The sequence below is a fragment of the Zootoca vivipara genome, chromosome 8, assembly GCF_963506605.1.
Source record: "Zootoca vivipara chromosome 8, rZooViv1.1, whole genome shotgun sequence".
NCBI lineage: Eukaryota > Metazoa > Chordata > Lepidosauria > Squamata > Lacertidae > Zootoca > Zootoca vivipara.
In genome coordinates, this window is record NC_083283.1 from 18,881,110 (window position 1) to 18,901,528 (window position 20,419).

A 20,419-nucleotide genomic window follows, 5' to 3' on the forward strand; every position below is an offset into this window, starting at 1 on the left:
TAGAACTGTGGATCATGAGATCCAACAGCATTCGGAGAATGAAAAATACTAACACATTAGTGGGCGGTAGGTATAAAAAGCTTGACTACCCCTGCTGTAGTGCGTTATTTATTTGTGTTACAATAATATGCAAACTTTTGAGCTAGACCTGATTCTTCTTGATAATAGCCAGTGTTTCATGAATGAGTGTTTATGTGGAAGCACTTGCAGTGGGCACACACTCCCCACTGATATGTGTTATCTATCTTAAGTTTCCGATGCACGCTAAAGACTTTTTAGCCAAACCTTCCTAGAGTAGCTGTTGGTCATGCATGTTATTCTATCTTGTGAGTCACTGGAAGATTTGAAGTAAAATAAAAAAATTCCTTCAGTAGCACCTTAAAGACCAACTATACAGTAGTTGGTCTTTAAGGTGCTACTGAAGGAATCTTTTTATTTTACTTCGATCCAGACCAACACGGCTACCTACCTGTAACTGGAAGATTTGAATAATTGTGGGATCTTTTGCCCCAACCCCAAGGCCTGCGGGTCTCGGGGTTCTTTAGGATGCCAAGATGTCGTTTGTCTCCAGAGACCACTGCACTCATGCTGAGTTTGGGGCTCCAGTTGTCACGTGATCCCCTCTGGGTGGTTATGCCACAGTAACCTAATTGGCAAATAATGCTTATGGCTCTGGTGGTGTAAGGACCATGCCGATACCCCTACACTCATTTCCCCTCATTTTGACTTGCCACTGGGGTTGTTCCCCACCCCACCCCAGAACTCCTTGTATCGCCCTTCTGTCCCACTACGTAGTAGTAGTAGTAATACCCCTCCCATCTGGGTTTCCCCAGTCACTCTGGGCGGCTTACAGCATATATAAAAAATTGTAAAACATCAGACATTAAAAAATTCCCAATAAAGGGCTGCCTTCAGAGGTCTTCTAAAAGTCAGATGGCTGTTTATTTCCTTGACATCTGATGGGAGGGCATTCCACAGGGCGGGCGCCACTACCGAGAAGGCCCTCTGCCTGGTTCCCTGTAACCTCACATCTTGCAGTGAGGGAACTGCCAGAAGGCCTTCGGCGCTGGACCTCATGGGGGTGGAGACGCTCCTTCAGGTATACTGAGGCAACACTTGCCTGTTTTCCCCTTCTGTGCTTCATTCTCTGTCTGTTTCTCTGCTGCCTTCACTGTTCTTCTGTATCCAATCTCCCTCACTTGCTTGTTTCTGTGTTTCACTGGGCGGCTCCACTTAACCTATTCTCCAAAATTTCCCTTCTTGGGACCTGTTATTGATGCTTCACTAGCTGCCCTTTGGTCCTCTGGCTGGTTGGGTGTTTCTTCCTTCACCACCACAGTGCCCAGCCACTTCTGATCCTCCTGGTTCTCCTTCTGGGCGGATCACGGAGCTGCTACCATGACAATGCCCTTCAAGGTTTTTTTAATGTTAGGCTGTCTACAGATATTTTTTTAATAATAATCATTTAAAAAAGCAAACTGTTGTACCTGCAAAAAAATTCTTGGTAAAGAAACTGTATTATATTTTTAAGCAGTGGAAAATTTGCCTAGTTCATTCACAAATCAAATGCATGGCAAGAAATGTACCTCATTAGGTTGCTCAAAGCAACTTTTTATACCCGTCAGCAAGGGAATAATTAGACAAGCCATTTGAATACTTTTTCTTAAAATACTCTTTCGCATAATTCTATCACATAAGTGGCAGGCATTATCATACTGGAGGAATCTGTACAGGCCTTGCTTTTGTAACAAACAGACTGATTAAGAATTATGTGTTTAAAACTGGGTCCAGTCAGCTGAAATTAGCCAGCCATTATAGTCTCCATCACCAGTGCCATCCCTACACATACTAAGTACCTACCAAGGAAACAGGGGTGGGAAGGAGAATTTCACACCGTTGTCTTTGGGCTTTGAAATCTCAGCCCCACCAAAAGAAAAATGAAATGAAGCAGGATGAAACCATCAATGGCATGGTGAAATGTTCTCTTGAGCATGATTTGTACCCTGGAAATTTCCTTTGGACTGTTACTCTTTAAGTAGCTTTAAAAAATTTACACTTTAAAGAACAGCTCCTAATCCAAGGAATATTTCTGTAAATTGCCTGCTAGAACACAATGTTAGTAGCAGTCAATACCACAGGAATTGGTGTGTGTGTGAGAGAGTGTGTTTTCGGGGGGAAAAGCATACTGTAATTAAAATTGTTTTGTTTGTGAGAATGGTTCAGAACTGCCATCAATTAAATATATTTTAACTTTTTCAATTAGAAAGAAATTAATAGTGAGTCATATTTTAAAATGCGGTGCACCATTTATTTCAGTTTGTGCTTCACATACTGTACCTAGAGAACAATTAAACAGTTCACAATAATAAGACCATTAAACAGCTAAAATGTGAAATGTCAGATCTATGTTTTTGTTCACTCTCTTCACTCATAATATGTATTTGTTTCAGTATCCCTCCACCAAAAAAAAAAAAAAAACCCAAGTCTAGATATGCACGGCTATAATAACTTTGCTACAATTCTATTCCAGATACAGGTAGGTAGCCGTGTTGGTCTGAGTCGAAGCAAAAAATAATAATCCTTCAGTAGCACCTTAAAGACCAACTAAGTTTTTATTTTGGTATGAGCTTTCGTGTGCATGCACACAGGTATCTGACGAAGTGTGCATGCACACGAAAGCTCATACCAAAATAAAAACTTAGTTGGTCTTTAAGGTGCTACTGAAGGAATTTTTTTATTCCAGATACGTTTGTGTTTCAGGAAGTCCCAATAACTTTGTATGACCTACTTAGGACCAAGCATGCTTTGACTTGGATTGGAGGACCCTCTGCACCTGAAGAATCATTTAAAAGTTACCAAGAGAAAATACAGAGGAGGAGTGACCAAGATGATGCTGTGACGCCGCTGTTGAGAAGGTGTCATTGCTTCATTGTGTCAGCTGCTCCTGAAGTCAGATGTTCATAGCTCACATTATAATCAATAGGATTAAATGCTGCTCACTGTGCTCAGGTCACTCAAATCCCCTTCATTTCCAGCCCTAATCTTCATAATAATTTCCCTAAGCACCCCACCTTGCTCTGCATTTTACAGACTGAACTTTACTCATCCCAGGTTTTGATTGTGTACTTTTGTTACAGCGGGAGGTAACATCATATCAAGGTTCCATGGTGCGTTATCTCAAGTTTCAGCACAGTGGTGGAACTACGATAAAATTCTGTTTCTTATCTTGGTTAGGAAAGAATCTCTCATCCCAGCTCTGAAGAACCCTGTGATAATTAAAAGCAAGAATCTTTAAATAGATCGATTAGCCCGGTGGAAAAACAAATGCACTTTTCAGAGTAATTATTCAGACATGGTGCAGGCATAATACTTAACAAGCCATGGTTAGTTTTAACCTTGTTTACCAACCCTATTTAAGATCCCAAGCATACTATGAAGATAAAGTTTAGCTCAGCCTTTGCCACCCTGGTGCCCTCCAGATGTTTGAAATGACAGGCTGGGGTTGATAGGAGTTGTCATTCAAAGCATCTGGATAGCAGTAGATTGGTAAAAGCTGATTAGCTTGTCAAGCTAAGTCAGCAGTGTCTCTGAAAATTTTTACACATCACTTGGGAAGACAGGAACTAATATCAGTGTACTGGAAGAAGCAAAAATCACTAGTGTTGAGGCAATGATTCTTCAACATCAACTTCATTGGACTGATCAGGTTGTGCAGATGCTTGATGATCGTCTTCCAAAGCAACTACTCTATTCCGAACTTAAAACTGGAAAGCCTAATGCTGGTGGTCAACAAAAGAGATTTAAAGACTGTCTCAAGCCAAATCTTTAAAAACGTAGTATAAACACTGACAACTGGGAAACACTGGCCTGCGAGCACTCCAGTTGGAGAACAGCCTTTACCAAAGGTGTCACGGGCTTTGAAGACACTTGAACTCAGGACGCAAGGGAGAAACGTGCTAAGAGGAAGGCACGCTTGGCAAATCCACACCATGATCAACTCCCACCCGGAAACCAATGTCCCCACTGTGGAAGGATGTGTGGGTCCAGAATTGGCCTCCACGGTCATTTATGGACTCATTGTTAAAACCGTGTTTATGGAAGACAATCTTACTCGGCTACGAATGATCGCCAAAGAAAGAAGACTGGAATTTGACCTCTAATCTAGTCGTGCTGCTTTATTGACAATGGAATCTGCTGCTTTCCTTTTCTGGTTTCTTTTTCTTTTCTTTTCTTTTAAAGGGTGTTTTCCCTAACAAACGAGTCATTTAAATTTCAAATATTTTAATATTAAAAACATTTCAACAGTAAGAACCTCAGATCCTTTTTTCTTTTTTTTTGCCTTTATAACTATCTAGGAAACTGTGGTTGAAATCTGTTACAGATCCTTCACATTGTTTCACTCTTTTGAGGTGGGGGGGGGGAGAGAGAAACCTAATGTTAAATTCAGCATACCTTTGAGCAAGGTTTAACTTCTGTGAACCACAAAAATTTAGACATGGAAAATGTTTGGTCTTGTAAATTAAAAGCAATGAATCTAGGGCAAATGGTTTCTGCACTGCTGAGCATTATTTCTCAGCAGAGGCCCTGCATCCCAGTAGCTAGTCTAGTGTATTAAAATAATAAAAGAAAATGGTATAGTGCTGCTTTTCCTGAGCACATATTCCAAATTCTGTTTGAACTGTCAGACACATCCTGATAAATTTTCTATTCCACCAGGCTTATGCCTGCAATTAAAAATACATCTTTCCATGGTAGTTGATGAACTCTGATTCTATACACACACACACACACACACACACACACAATAAATCGCTTTCATATTTTTAAATGATATATCCATATATGAATATTTTTATATATAAGTAAATTCTGCTCTCAGCTTTTGATTTGCTCTTTCTAGTCTCAGTGAAGTGTTTATCCCTTTTAAGAGAAATCAGTTTTCATTTGAGAGTAATTGAGATTGGCTCAGCAAGCCCTCTTCCAGTAAATACCAGTTCCCCAGTAAGTCAATATCCTCTTTTATCTCTTCATATTTCTTTAGAATACTTACATCCTGCTTTATAGGCCCAAGCAGCTCTCCAAAGCTATTTACCAAACAGAATCAAACTTGTGCTCAATTCGAGCGCAGGAACAAAGAATATATGGTGTCCATATGGAACCTGGATAGTTTTCCTTCGGACACTCCTGGCTTAAAGATGAAGATTCCTGGCTTGTTTACATGATCCTTGAATATTCAGTCAAGGGTAGCATGGCAACTGGCAAATTGCAAACAACTCCAGGGAACTAATTTTTATTCATCTTGCCTGTTCATGAACAAACTAAAATGTTGGCTTTTCTTGTTACCCATTTTTGTCAGCTTCCAAAGTGAACGCATTGCTGAAGCATATAAATGCCAACCCAACTTAAAATTCGCACGCCAGATTTGTTATATTCCTCATTCATTTTACAGTTGATTTTGACCTCTTTGCCTGTGGCAGTATTGCTCATTTACACAATGCAGTATTTGTTCCCTGTACACAAATTGCTTTATCATCTTATTTGTCCTTGCATCGGGCCTGTGAGTGTGGTTTTTCCATTGTACAGATGGTCAGCCCTAGAAGTCGTAGTGAGCAGTTGTGATTTCAAAGATTCACTTGGGAGCAATGGGTCGTTTGGGTTCAGTGTCTCCATAGTGAAAATAGTGTCCTTTAAACTTGTGCTAGAATCACAGAATTGTAGAGTTGGAAAGTACCCTGAGGATCATCTAGTCCAACCCCCTGCAATGTAAGAATATGCAGCTGTCCTTTATGGGGATTGAACCTGCAGCCTTGGCATTATCAGCACCGTGCTCTAACCAACTGAACTATTCAGGCAGCATAACTGTTACATTTTCTTGTGCTAAAGGCGCATTCAAATATGTTATGTGAAGAATTAATTGCTGTCCCAGCTGTGGTCTGAAATGGTACAGCCCAAGGAGGATTGCCATGTTGCATTTGTTCCTTGTAATCACTCCTATTCCAAAAGTTCAAGAAGACCTTGTTTGAACTACCTTTGAAATATTTGATACAGTACATATTGTATTGCATTAGTGGGTATTTGCGCTTCAAGACCCCCAAGCCACCCCAGGAGAATAAAGACACAAGGACACAGAATTTAGGTTAATGTTAATGGGCAAAATTTAGGCCACAACTTTATTGGTTACAGAATGTGAGCGGTATTGGCTTAGGCATGGGCATCAACAGACTATATCGGACTCCTGCCCCGCCGGTGCAGATTAACCTGAGCCCCCCTGGGTTCCCGCTGGGGTGGTGGCATGGCCCTAGCTTGTTTGAACTACCTTTGAAATATTTGATACAGTACATATTGTATTGCATTAGTGGGTAGAATTATCGTATTAGTTTTACTGTGTGGCTATTTTCCCCAATCGCCCATTTTTCAGTGGTGTAACCTTTATGTGCCCTTGGAATGCCTAAAAATCTAAATAATGTTAATTTTTGGTTTTAGAATCCAGACCCTAACAAAGAGAATCCTCCATGCAATGCCCAGGAGCTGGAAGAATGTGACATTTTTCTCGAAGACAGCACAAGTCTGTGCAGATTTGATGGTAACACCTTCAATGTCACCCATGTGGTAAGCATAAGATAATAATCTTGATAATAAGCATTTCTTAATTACCTGCCTATCAGCAGAGAACTAGATTGCATTGTGGTCTGATATTATTAGTCCTCCACCACCTGCCTGCCAGGGCTGGACTCCACTCATCAGGAAAGACAATCTTCAAACAGGCACAGCACGTAGTTTGGTCTGTGTTGTAGAATAACGTAATGTACATGCAAGTTGTGTAAGAGGTACTAAAAAGCAGATTGTCCTTGAATATAAAGACAATGCTTGTGGCATTGTCCTCTCTTAGCTGCTATGTTTTGTTCCGTTGTAAAGCATATTGGTGGGGGACCCAGGTGGTGCTGTGGGTTAAACCACAGAGTCTAGGACTTGCTGATCAGAAGGTCGGCAGGTTCGAATCCCTGCAATGGGGTGAGCTCCTGTTGCTTGGTCCCAGCTCCTGCCCACCCAGCAGTTCGAAAGCACATCAAAGTGCAAGTAGATAATTAGGGACCGCTCCGGCGGGAAGGTAAACGGTGTTTCCGTGTGCTGCTCTGGTTCGCCAGAAGCAGCTTTGTCATGCTGGCCACATGACCCAGAAGCTGTCTGCGGACAAACACCGGCTCCCTCGGCCTATAGAGCGAGATGAGCGGCGCAACCCCAGAGTCGGACACAACTGGACCTGATGGTCAGGGGCCCCTTTACCTTTACTAAAGCATATTGGTAAGGTTTTTTAAAAAAAATTCTGTGTACAAGATGTGAAAAACTTACCATTCTGAAAATTTATTTATTTGCATATTTTATATACTGCACATTCCATGTACGTTTATGGTCTCTGGGGCCTGAAAATTGTTGGTGCTGTTTGTGACAGGGAGGTGAATGGGAGAGAGAGAGAGGCCAAGCCTTCCAGCCTCTCCAGCAAAGGGGAGAGAAGGGCGAAAAAACTTGTTCCTAGCTTACCTGCTGCGCAAGTCGTATTGATGCATCTGGTAGCTTCTCTGCTACAATTGTTTTATCTGTTTATAATGGATGTGTGTGTGTATGTGTGTGTGGTGGTGGTGGTGATTATTGGAGGGGAGATGTGCCTGGGAGGTGAGGAGCTAGAGAGAGCAGGGGGGGGGGTCATTTGCAGTGGTTTCGGTTAGGGCAGGCTTCCTCAACCTTGCCCCTCCAGATGCATACAACTCCCATGATCCCTAGCTAGCAGGACCAGTGGTCAGGGATGCTGGAAACTGTAGTCTCAAAACATCTGGAGGGCCGAGGTTGAGGAAGCCTGGGGTAGGGACAGGTAGGGAAGGCCAGGTAAGGGACATATGGCACAGGCACTTAATGGCTGTGCCATGTGCCAATCCCACCACCTGGGGAATTGTGGTTGTCCTATCAGCCAGCCGTGGGGCCTGCAGCTGCTGTTGTTGAATGTCAGGTTAACTCTGAATAAGATCTCCCTCATCCATGATCCTGGTTGTGGATGAGAAAGCTGATCTGGTCTATATCACTGAGACCTGGGTGGGTGAGCAGGGTGAAAAATATATAGAGAAGTCAAAGCAGCTGTAGAATTGGGGGTTGGCATAACCTGTTTTATCTGTCCCTTCTCACTATAGGCCGCCCCATTCAGCAGGGTCTCCTGATTTGGTGGAGCATTTGGGGCAGCCTAATGGTTGGACAGTGTTCTTGAAGCTACGAACATGAGTCTGACCAAACTGCGGGAGGCAGTGCAAGACAGGAGTGCCTGGCGTGCTCTGGTCCATGGGGTCACGAAGAGTCGGACACGACTAAACGACTAAACAACAACAACAACAATGGAGAAGGAAGATAGGGGAATCAGCTTAACCTTTATGTTTATTTCATTGGTTGAATTTATGGCACAGGTTTCCACACTGGACTTCTTAAAACAGCTTTTGCATCTAGTCTTTGTAGGAAGCATTCAAAATGGCTATTGGCTGATCATCGAGTTTTAGCATTTGAAGTCGCCGATGACGAGATCCCATTTCCAGATGCTAGATATACAAATCATTTTTTTTTAAAAAAAGTTTATATCATATATATCATGTATCAGTGCTTCTGTTGTCATTTCAAACACTAACTTAAGGAGAGAGAAAGTCATATTTTTGAGCTCATTGGCAAACTTACTATCTCCTACATCATGCCAGGATTGGCATGCCAAGACTGAAATTTCTTGGAGCTAGTAAGGCAATTCTTTATTATTATGGGCTGTTACTTCTCTGGGATTTGCTACTTTATGCCTTGGCCAATGGAGCCATGCATCTTCCCTTTATTAGTATTATTTATCTGCCTACCACCAGCCTCAAGATATGAGCTCAACCAGTCAAGTTATCTGTCATTCATTCACTTGAAGAGGATTTTCTTTTTCTTCTCTTTCTTGACTCCTTTGGTCCAGGGCAAGTAGTGCACCTTTACACCCCAGTACTTTAGAGACGTACCACTTTCAGGAAATTAATCAGTCTTTTGTGCACTATTAGGTTCAAAGTTTTCTAAATAAAGTAGATTCGATGTCCAAAGGATCCACAGTTCTATGTATAGTAGTCCATTGTAATATCGTTCTTCTAATTTTGATTTTTCAGTGCACTTTCTCTCCTCCTCTATTAAATAGTTGTGTGTGAAAATAACAGCTCATCTTGTTTCCATCTAAGCCAAAAGGTTGCTGCCATTCATTATTTTTTTTAAAAAAAAACTTGTAGAAATCACTTAACTGTGACAGCAAAAAAGGAGTGCTAGCATAGATAACAAGCAGTGAATACATGTTCATGAGAAAGGCAAACTCCCCTTTATACAGTTGTATCAAATAATTACCAGTTGGAAACCAAGGAAGACAGTTCAACGCAAATGGTTTTGTTCTTAATGCCTGTTTGTCACATTTGCTCCTTTCGAGCAGGATGCATACAGTTGGTTACTTCTGAAACTAGGTGGGCAAGACACTGGTATGTAATTATGCCATTTGCTGTGGGGAGAGTGGGGAAAAAACTGCTAGCACATTTGCAAAGCCAAGCAGGGTCTGGTATGGTTTCAAAATGCACATTTTTCTTCCAGAAATAATCCCTAGAAATAAAAAAGCATGCACAACAGCATTAGCCTGAATAATTTTAATTCTTCAAGCTGATCTATCTTACACCCAAAGACATGGCAGAACTTCTTTCACTAGTATGAGATGATAAATGCATGTGAGAAATAAGCACAATGTTTGTCTTGCTAGATCAGACCAGAGATGATTTAATCCAGCACTCTGTTGGCCAACCAGACACTGATGAGCAACATACAATGAATATAACTTCCTGTTTGTCTGTATCATCTAGCAACTGGAAGTAATGCTCTGCTAATTGTTGTACAATGAAATTGTAGTCATTGTGGCCAATAGTGGCTAGAAATGTGCTTCTTGAATTTTTATAGCTCTTGTATGTTTTGGTGTCGTCGTCGTCGTTCCCCCCCCCCCCCACTCCCCAAGGTCAACCCCACGACATGGTCCTTTTACTTTTTCTTGTTTCTATGATTGGAGTGGTGTTTTTTCCCCTCTTTCAATTTCATTTGCTTTTGTTTCTGTGTGTCCATTGTCAATGTCTGACCTATTGCCACTCGGAGGACGTATATAGTACTGTATTTGGAACAACATCCCCATAGAGATTAGTTGTCTGAGATCAGGTGCCACTCAGCACCTTTTGCCACCCTGCAGAGCAGTGTTTCTCAACCTTGGGTCCCCAGCTGTTGTTGGACCTACATCTCCCATCACTCTTGACTACTGGTCTTGCTAGCTAGGGATGATGGGAATTGTAGTCCAGCAACAGCTGGGGACCCAAAGTTGAGAAACACTGCTCTAGAGCATTGCTTTAAAATAAGCTTTCACATGTTGCGACTTGCCAGTCATCTATGGCAGCCCAAGAAAGGGCCAATTAGACACCCTGTGTCTGCATCAGCAGCCAGGTCTTGTTGTGGGCCCCAGCTCTTCATCGCAGTCGCCCCTTGCCTCAATTTTCCTAGGTGTCTACGCAGGTCATTCTGCCCGATAAAAGTTGACGTTTGGAAGGAGCATTACAAATAGACAACTTTAGCAGATAGACGTGCTGCATGAAGATTTGCCATCCCAAGGCTTATCCAAGCTCGGATCGTCTGCATTAGCTGCCCATGCTCTGAATGCTGCTTGAATGCAAGAACAGTCCTGAATGTAGGGCATTATGCATAGCTGTTGCGCAGAGGCAGCCGCTGCTCAAAGCAGTCTGCATTTTACTTTGAAATAAACTTCTCTTGAGAGCATAAGTGAATTTGGAAACCTCTAATGCGAATCAGACACAGATTCTTGGTGCAGCGTTCCTGCACAGACAGAAAAGTGCTAATTGCACAGTCAGAAAAGTGCAGTTAGCTGCTGTCAGCTACTATTGATGTTAATTGACAATTAAATGTATTCTGTCTATATAAAAACAGAAATGCACATTATTTTTGCCTCTAGAATATAGACGTGGCTGAATCTAATCAACATGCTAAATAGCATTATCTTGTTTGGGTGTGTTTAATATTTGTATGCAAGGTAATGTAACCAGTGTCGTTTTGAGGCACAGGACTACTATAATGTGAATTTATCTTGTCTGGCCAAAAAAAAATCCACAACCGATACATCTCTTTTGTCAGAGATGAAGGGAAATAGCTGTCATTAGTGTCTCTTTATGTTCTTTTTTGCTTTTCATAGTAATCAATGGGTTGGTATCGACTGCTTCTATTTTCTTTTTGTGCCTCAAAAATAATTGCCATCTTGCAAACTGTAATTATTTTTTTGCACACTAGTTTAGAATATCAGTAAGCTTGTCCTTTCTGCCTTGCAGGGCTTTTCTGTACAGTATTTTAAAATTACTGGGTAACTATGTGCCTTCAGCTAATTTTTTGACTGATAAATTTCAAAGCAAGCAACTCTTCTCTCCTGTCTGTTGATGAGGGAGAGGGATCTCTTTTTCCATGCAGATTCTCTCCCCACCCCACAATATTTTGCGATCTCTTGCCCACCTGGGTCCAGGTTCGTGCATCCATAATGTACATTGAACACATGAACCAAGGCAGTCTTTGACAACACTCAGTTGTATGGTGTTGTTACTTGTGCAAAAAATTGCTTGGGCAGTCATGGTTATGGAGAAAAACCTGGCTTTCAATCTGGTAAGGAGAAGTGATCAAGAATGGTGTGTCTTATAGGCCACCAACATCTTGGAGGGTCACAGTTGTTCACTTACAGTACAGAACAAATTTCAGAGTCACTGTAATAATAATAATTACAACTAAAATTATTACAACTAATTACAAATAATAAATTATAATTATACAGTAATTTATTATTTATACCCCACCCATCTGGCTAGGCCTCCCCAGCCTCTGGGCGGCTCCCAACAGAATATTTAAAACATTATAAAACATCAGTCATTAAAAACTTCCCTAAACAGGGCTGCCTTCAGATATCTTCTAAAAGTCAGATAGTTGTTTATTTCCTTGACATCCGATGGGAGGGTGTTCCACAGGGTAGGCACCACTACCAAGAAGGCCTTCTGCCTGGTTCCTGGTAACCTCACTTCTTGCAGGGAGGGAACCGCCAGAAGGCCCTTGGAGCTGGACCTCAGTGTCCGGGCAGAACAATGGGGGTAGAGACACTCCTTCAGGTATGCTGGGCCGAGGCCATTTCAGGCTTCAAAGCACTTTGAATTCTGCTTGAATTGTGTGGGAACCAATGTAGGTATTTCATTGTAGAGTAGATACCCCTCCAAATGTTCAGGTCTCAGAAGTCAACAGCTGCAAGATTCTATGGTTGCCTAATTCCTGACTAAACTTCTTCCGTTTTTGAAACAAGAAATTATCCACCAGTAAGAAAATATTGCTAATCTCATACAGTTTCCTCTCCTTAAGCTTAAAACTGATACTGCAGGGAGTGAGTTGTGTGAAGGGGGCATCACACAATTGCCAGGAGTAGCACCATGTTGCCGGCCCTGACTTGGACATCCATGTAGACTGCTTGCCAGGAAGAAACCTTTGCACAAATAGCTGTTCACGCAGACTTCTTCACTGCAAACAGTTGGCGTTAACTTGTGCATGCCCAGTGCTGGTGGGTGGTTCCTCCACACAGTTTTAGCAGTCACAAAATGAGTCACAAAACAGAATGTTAAGACCCTCCCAGTGTCCATTTTGAATGACAAATAATAATCCTCGGGACTAACCGAGAAAGCTAGCTGGTCTCTAACCCTCTTGTGAGCACCAGGGTGAGTGGGTAGGTGCATGTTTCAGAGGCAGCCTCATTATGGAATTTTCTCAAAAGAAGCTTGGCAGGTTGCCTCTGGATTTACCTTTAAGTAGCAAAAAGCTTTCTGTTCCAGTAGGTGCCAGGGAGAGTAAGTGGAATTGATTTTGGAGGCTCTGTCATGTGCTGCTAGTATGCTGTTTTATGCTTTTATGATCAGGGGCTTTTCATCTCTCTTTCGATACTGTGTTGGGCTTTTTCTTCTTCTTTTTTCCTTGTGAGGTTCCCAGAAGGTTCAGAGGAGCCACATGGTAGGAAACAAATCTCAAAACAAATTGAATGCATGCACAAGAAACATGTTTATCCTGAAGGCTGCCTTGCAGAGAAGCATCTCTGTGTCCCGCCTCCCATCTATACTGGGTTAATTTAATGTTTATCAGTAAGTAGCATATTTTAGCCAACCACCTCTCTGGATGGCACTTCATCACCCCTTCATATGGGCTCCAGTTGGGTAGCTTAAGGTTCCCACGCACGCACAATAGAATCAGGCACAATAGAATCAGGGAAGCCAAGTTACAGGGAACCAGGCAGAGGGCCTTCTCGGTAGTGGCACCCGCCCTGTGGAAGACTCTCCTACCAGAAGTCAAAGAGAAAAACAACTAACAGACTTTTAGAAGACATCTGAAGGCAGCCCTGTTTAGAGCAGCTTTTAATGTTTGGTGGACTATTTTATTTTAATATTTTGTTGGGAGCTGCCCAGAGTGGCTGGGGAAACCCAGCCACATGTGCGGGGTATAAATATATGAACCATGAGAATCCCAGTAAGAGAGACGTCTTCTTGATCTTAATTAACTTGTGTGGGGATTGTGTACATTCAGAGACACTGGGTAGAAGGAGGAAAAGGGAGGGGGAAGAGGGAAATAATATTAATAACAGTAATCTGTTTTGAATTATCTTTATAGTCCATGGGGAAGCTTATGTTTCTCTACGGTCTTGCATTCTGATGTTCCTAACGCAGAGCTGGATTAGAAGTACAGTGGTACCTCGGTTTATGAACACAATTGGTTCCGGAAGTCTGTTCATAAACTGAAGCGTTCATAAACTGAAGCGAACTTTCCCATTGAAAGTAATGGAAAGTGGATTAATCCGTTCCAGACGATCCGCGGAGTAACCGTTCATAAACTGAAGCGAACTTTTCCATTGAAAGTAATGGAAAGTGGATTAATCTGTTCCAGACGGGTCCGCAAAGTACTTAAACTGAAGCGTTCATAAACTGAAACATGGGTGTAATTGGTTCCGGAAGTCTGTTCATAAACTGAAGCGTTCATAAACTGAAGCGAACTTTCCCATTAAAAGTAATGGAAAGTGAATTAATCCGTTCCAGATGGGTCCGCGGCGTTCATAAACCGAAAATTCATAAACCGAGGTGTTCATAAACCGAGGTTCCACTGTAATGTGGATTCAGGCATTATTTATTCAAGGGAGTCTGCATATGATATTAGAATCTGCCAGCAACATTATTACTGCGGACAGTGCATGATGTATAGTCAATGGGACTCTCATAATCATAGTAGAAATGCTGCTTCCCTGACCTAGTAAATCATTTCTCTGAAAATGTTACCTTTCTCACTCTCTGGTGCCGAGATTGGGAATACAAATGTAAAAGTGTAAAACGGGCAAGCCCTGATATCGGTGGCCTCACAGTTTTGCCTCTTTGCAAAAAATAACATCCAGAGAGCCTGCTTTAGAGGAGAAAACAGATGGGTCATAGTCGCGTGGCAGAGATGAAACCATGGAATGCTGCTGCCAGTCAGTGCATACAATACTAAACTGGATCCAACATGGTATAAGACACTTCTTCTGTTCTTAAACTAAGGAAATGTTTAAAAAGAGAAAAACAATGACCCTGAAGTGGATACTGAATTTAACAAACTAGCCCAAGAACAGATGGGTGCTTAAGCGCCCAGTTCTATGGACTTCAGATGTCGGCTCGCCCTGCCTTTGGTTACAAGTTGTCGTCTTGGCTGAAACAGGCAGACTGTTCTTTTTCTGAAAAAACAGCTGCTGGCGGTGTAGCCTTTGCATCTAGCAGATCTGCTTCGATCCTTCTCAGCGTGCAAAGCAGAGCGGTTTATTTTCATGCCATTAGACGCCTGAGAAGTAGGTGCTTAAATTGGCATAAACATTATCTTTACAAAATGGGGCTCTCATGGTCCTAGATCACTCAGAGACCTAGACAGCCGTCCTTGCTGCTTTCAGGCACAGGCTGTCCTTTCTTGGCAGGTCAGAGAAACCCTGCTTGTCATGGGGGAATAAATAAGCCCTCCTAACTCCCAGCACCCATTGTAATGTCCTCCTTCCAGAGGTAGCCTTTGCCTTCCTCTGGCTTCTCTCTTGCTCCCTGGCTCCTTCTGAGACTTATAAGCCATCACCCTCCACCCTTGCTTAGCTGCTGCCCATCCTGACTGGTTGCTGGTTGGACTACTTGTGAGCAAGCAGCCATTTCTTCCCCACAACCACTTTTGGAAGACGTGGCACTTGTGGGTTGGTGGTTTCGTTTACCGTTATAATTGTAGCTGTTGTTAAATGTATATAGGAAGCCCTGGCAATTCACCAGCGGGTTTTGAGAAAAATAAATGTCGCTGGTAGTCTATCTAAAGGAAGTTTTTAATTTCTGTTTCTTTAAAATCATTTTTATTGTTGAGTAACAAACACTACATAAATATTGTCATTAGGGGGAAGAAACAGGAAACAGAGAGGTGCAAGTCATTGCTTAGATACTTAAACAATAACGTCTAGCTATAGCCTTAATTTCTATATTGATACTTGTTTTACTTCCCCGTCCTGAATGTGCCCGGTAATTTCATAGCTTAAATAGGTTCAGTCCTATCTGAAACTTCAGAATCTGAACAAAAGTAAAGATTATATTCAGACTAAAATGATAAATGTATTCAACTGTGCTGTATGGTCTATTTGTTGCCTATTTATCATACCCTAAGAGTCCAAGGTAGCGTGCATTTTAACCTCATGATGACACAGGGAGGTAGATCATACAATACTGTGAAATAGCCATTAGCTCATAGTCAACCAGCAAGTTTCATGGCCGAATGGAAGTCTGAACTTCGGTGTCCCAGCTTCTAAGCCAACATGCCCCCCTGGCTGTTAGGAATAGAATTTAGGTTAATCTTTGAACCATGAGGAAGCGGTTTTGAATGGATCTAATGTTGCACTAAAACATTCCTTGGTGTAAGTAAGCCACCTTTCATATCTGTGTCGGCAAGGGGGGAACCAAAACTCACTATAGCTATGTTGGTCCTCAATTTTCTTTCTGTTTTGTTCTGTTTTCTCCCCAAACTGCTGTGAAGCTGCTAATGCTACATATAATCAAGCAGATTAGCTTTACATTTGTACTAAAAGGACCCCCCCTCTCTCTTTTTGGGTCTGCAGGTGAATCTTGGAAGCAACCAGTACCTCTTCTCAACGGTGGTGGATCCCAAGGAAATGCCATGCTTCTGCTTACGCCATGATGTCGATGCTCTTCTCTGGCAGCCACGCCCAGATCAGCAGGACAAATGGGAGCACATTTCAACCTTCAATGCCTTAGGTATGGGAGGAAGGCTTTTTTTAATAGCATTTCTCTTCCTTATAAAGCTATGGTCCATAACTCTTCCAACACTTCCATGCAGTATCTCTGATCTCATCCATAACAGAGCTCTCTGTCTTTCAAAACTTGGTTGATAAATCTCAGCACCTTGGTAAGTAGCTAAATGCTAAGCTGACTTCCGTAATGACTTAAAAGGGAATAAGCAACCAACTGGCAATGGGGGAAAAAAAATCAGTATAATCTTAATTACTGCCTCCTCATCATAGCCAACTAACTGAGAATGGAGATCTCTAAAATCTTAATTACTATCTCATCAGCAGGCCAAGTTTCTTCAGAATTAAATAGAAATTAGTTTTATGGATGAAGGGTTCTACAGTGCCATCTGGAGAACACAAATAGAATCTACGTCCACAGATAAAAAACATATTTCAGGGTTGTGTGCAGTTAAGTTGTAGGTAGACCCAATGAGTCTAAGTTAGCCATGGCCAGCCATTTCAGTGCGCCTGCTCTCAGGGGAACTTAGTTCGAGACAACTCCCAGATCAAATTTGAGGATCAATTCCAAGTTAATTGCTCCAGAGTGGTGGTGGAGGGGGGAGAGAATTCATAAGAAATTACCAGGCATGCACTGACGAGTGGATTTCACTGAGCACACTACTGGCAGAAGGAGTGCAGTAGTATTGCCCATCTTTTTAAAATATATTTATATATTTATTGATTTTTTTCGACAAACAACATAAAGAACAAGAAAAAACACAATACATACATACACAACATAACAAAGTATCCACATTACAACAAAAACAAAAAATATTTCCAATCAATCTTATATCACATATCTTCGTCGACTTCCTCCATTCCCTCCCAACTACGTTTCTATATATCACTTCCTTAATACTTTCCAAATCTTGATTCCAATCTTTTTAACAATTATTTAAACCTGTTAATACTCTTAATAGTATTGCCCATCTTATACCCTTTGGAAGATTCCAATTCAGGATTGTGTAGATGTAAAAAAAATACAACAACACTTTAGGGTTTTGGTTTGTTTTAGCTGGCAGTCTCATGTTTTTATTCTTCATTGTGGAAAACAACAGGGAATTCTAAAGCATTTTTGCTTTAATCATCCCATCATTTTAAATGAATAACACTTTGTGGTGAATTTCCACATCTTTGGGTCACTTCATATACTGATTTTTTTCAGAGGCCAGTATATTTCTCATTTCTACCAATATGACTGACTGCATTTAAAAGTGCTCCTTTAAGTGTTCCAAAAGAGATTGGCTGTAACTTTGGGATTTGTTAGCTTTGCCTTGAACAGCAATGTGCTGTGTTACATCACAGTCTGTGGGAGGGATTCACCTTAGGAGTCCCTTGCTCAGGGACAATGACATATTCTCATCCCCCATTGCCCCCCAGATTGGCTGAGGTGGGGTCAAAAGAACCCTCAAGTCAGCACATGGGAAAAGGCGGGGGGGGGGTAGTTCTATCTGGCAAGCTACAACATTGTGCAGACAGAGCATTTGTAATGGAGCAAGACTGAATTCCACCCTGCATTTTGAAAGTTTCAGCTACAGCATTTAGTATATAGAGGTTGGTGTTCCCAAAACAATCCCAGGCCTGTCTCACACACTCCATTGTCTCTTGAGGCAGACGGATGGCAACAGCAGCAGCAGCAGCACAAGCTCCCATCAACCCAACCGGCATGCCCAATGGTCAGGGATGAAGGGAGTCAGCCCTCCCGTATCAGGAAAACACATTTCATAGAATCCTAGAGTTGGAAGAGACAACAAGGGCCATCCAGTCCAACCCCCTGCCAAGCAGGAAACACCATAAAAGCATTCTTGACATATGCCTGTCAAGCCTCTGCTTAAAGACCTCCAAAGAAGGAGACTCCACCACACTCCTTGGCAGCAAATTCCACCGTCGAACAGCTCTTACTGTCAGGAAATTCTTCCTAATGTTTAGGTGGAATTTTCTTTCTTGTAGTTTGAATCCGTTGCTCCGTGTCCGCTTCTCTGGAGCAGCAGAAAACAACCTTTCTCCCTCCTCTATATGGCATCCTTTTATATATTTGAACATGGCTATCATATCACCCCTTAACCTTCTCTTCTCCAGGCTAAACATACCCAGCTCCCTAAGCCGCTCCTCATAAGGCATTGTTTCCAGGCCTTTGACCATTTTGGTTGCCCTCCTCTGGACACTTTCCAGCTTGTCAGTATCCTTCTCGAACTGTGGTGCCCAGAACTGGACACAGTACTCCAAGTGAGGTATGACCAGAGCAGAATACAGTGGTACTATTACTTCCCTTGATCTTGATGCTATACTCCTATTGATGCAGCCCAGAATTGCATTGGCTTTTTTAGCTGCTGCATCACATTTGCCCTAGCTGCAATTCTGAACAGTTTCAAAGGAGCCACACCCAAATGGAGAGCCATGCAGTAGTCTATCCCTGAGCATACGGGGCATAGAAGATGTTTGCTAAGCTTGCATCCAAAAGAAATACTTGCCAATCTTCTTTCTTTAAGAAAAAAATAAAACTCAGTGGTTGTTTCTTTAAAAAAATGGCGCAGACCTCTATTTGAGAGAGGATGTGGCATATCTAAAATAGCCCTATCTTCTTTTTATTGTCCCTGTGTGCTTCAGGTTATGTGCAAGCATCAAAGCAAGACAAGAAATTTATGGCCTGTGCCCCAAATCATTCCTATTCTGCCCTTTGCGAGTGCCTGCGACGCGTGTTCATCTATCGGCAGCCGACTCCTCTGTCTACTGTTCTCTACAACAGGAAGGAAGGAAGACAAGTGGGGCAAGTTGCAAAGCAGTTGGTAGCGACTCTTGAAACCCATGACCCTGTTTTGGGGTTCCAGGCAACAAACGAGAGATTGTTCGTTCTGACAACGAAAGTGCTCTTCATAATAAAAGTGAACACTGAGAATTAATGACCAAACGTATGGCATTATCGTTGCATTCAAAATTGGCTCAAATAGTGACTGCATAAAAAAATTAATAGGAAAGTACAGAGGTATGCTGTAAGTTCAAAAGCAACATTTATCGTGCCATGACCAAAATGTATCTTCGCATTTGCCTTGTATTTAATAGAGAGAAGTTTTCGGCTTTATTTTTTAATAAACAGTTCATTATTTGTGCAAGGTTGCAGTTCTGTTAAGGAAGTGCAAGGAATTTGTTTGTTTTTTTCTCTTTCCAGCAGGTGCATCCGTGAAATGGTTAATTTGCTGCTTTTCCAAATAGTTTCCAGTCACATATTTTTTAATAATAGCTGGTTGAAAATACATTATTCATTTTTCTTCATTTCTTTTATTACAGCAATTTCTTATCTGGTATGCTAAGTCAAATCACTCCATATATATGTGTGTGGAAATCTACCAAAATAATTAAAATGTAATTTGCAAGCTTAGTTAAAAAGGGGTGGGTGGGTATTTGTTTTCATTTTTGTTTTGTTTCCTTTTCCATCTCTATAAATGTCTCCATGCTTAGCACTTTGCATTGGCTCATTGGATAAACGATAGTAAGCACGAACATCTTACTTTCCTTTGCTATTTTTTTATTTAAATTGACTCTGAAACTTCTCATTATGTGCAAACTTTGATTGTGTTTGGGTTCCAGATGAAAATCTTCAACCGTTTTAGAAATGAAGTGGGTTTTTAAAGAGCAAGCAAATAAATAAATAATAAGTAAGTCCTGGTGTTGTTGTCTTCTTTTCCCCGACCTTGAGGTAGGAGCTCTGATTTGAGGGAGAATAATGAGGGGTTTGAGGGTACTCAGTTCTACAGCTGCTGTTACTGTCTGAAGGTAAGAGATAATGAATTTAAACAGTGCCATAGGTAAGCCTCTTATGAGAAGAGGAGGTTCAGCACAGAAACAGGAAGGTAGCTGCTTCTGCAACTGTTCAAAGGCACACATAAAATCCACATCACTATGATCATGACCCAGGTGAGATCTTTGAAAAATTTAACCAGTATGTGGACATGATGCAAGGAAGATGCACTTATCTATGGGCAT

At 41.7% G+C, this 20,419-nt stretch overlaps 1 protein-coding gene across 1 annotated transcript in view; it reads left to right on the forward strand.

The window, feature by feature from the left end:
* NUDCD1 (NudC domain containing 1) overlaps positions 1-20,095 on the forward strand; it is a 51,638-nt gene extending 31,543 nt beyond the window's left edge. Inside the window, exons 8-10 of the mRNA XM_035125255.2 lie at positions 6,484-6,609; positions 16,244-16,400; positions 19,046-20,095. Coding sequence (XP_034981146.2) covers positions 6,484-6,609; positions 16,244-16,400; positions 19,046-19,338 — 576 coding nt within the window. The 3' untranslated portion in view covers positions 19,339-20,095. The remainder of the gene's footprint in view (positions 1-6,483; positions 6,610-16,243; positions 16,401-19,045) is intronic.
* The last annotated feature ends 324 nt before the right edge of the window (positions 20,096-20,419 follow it).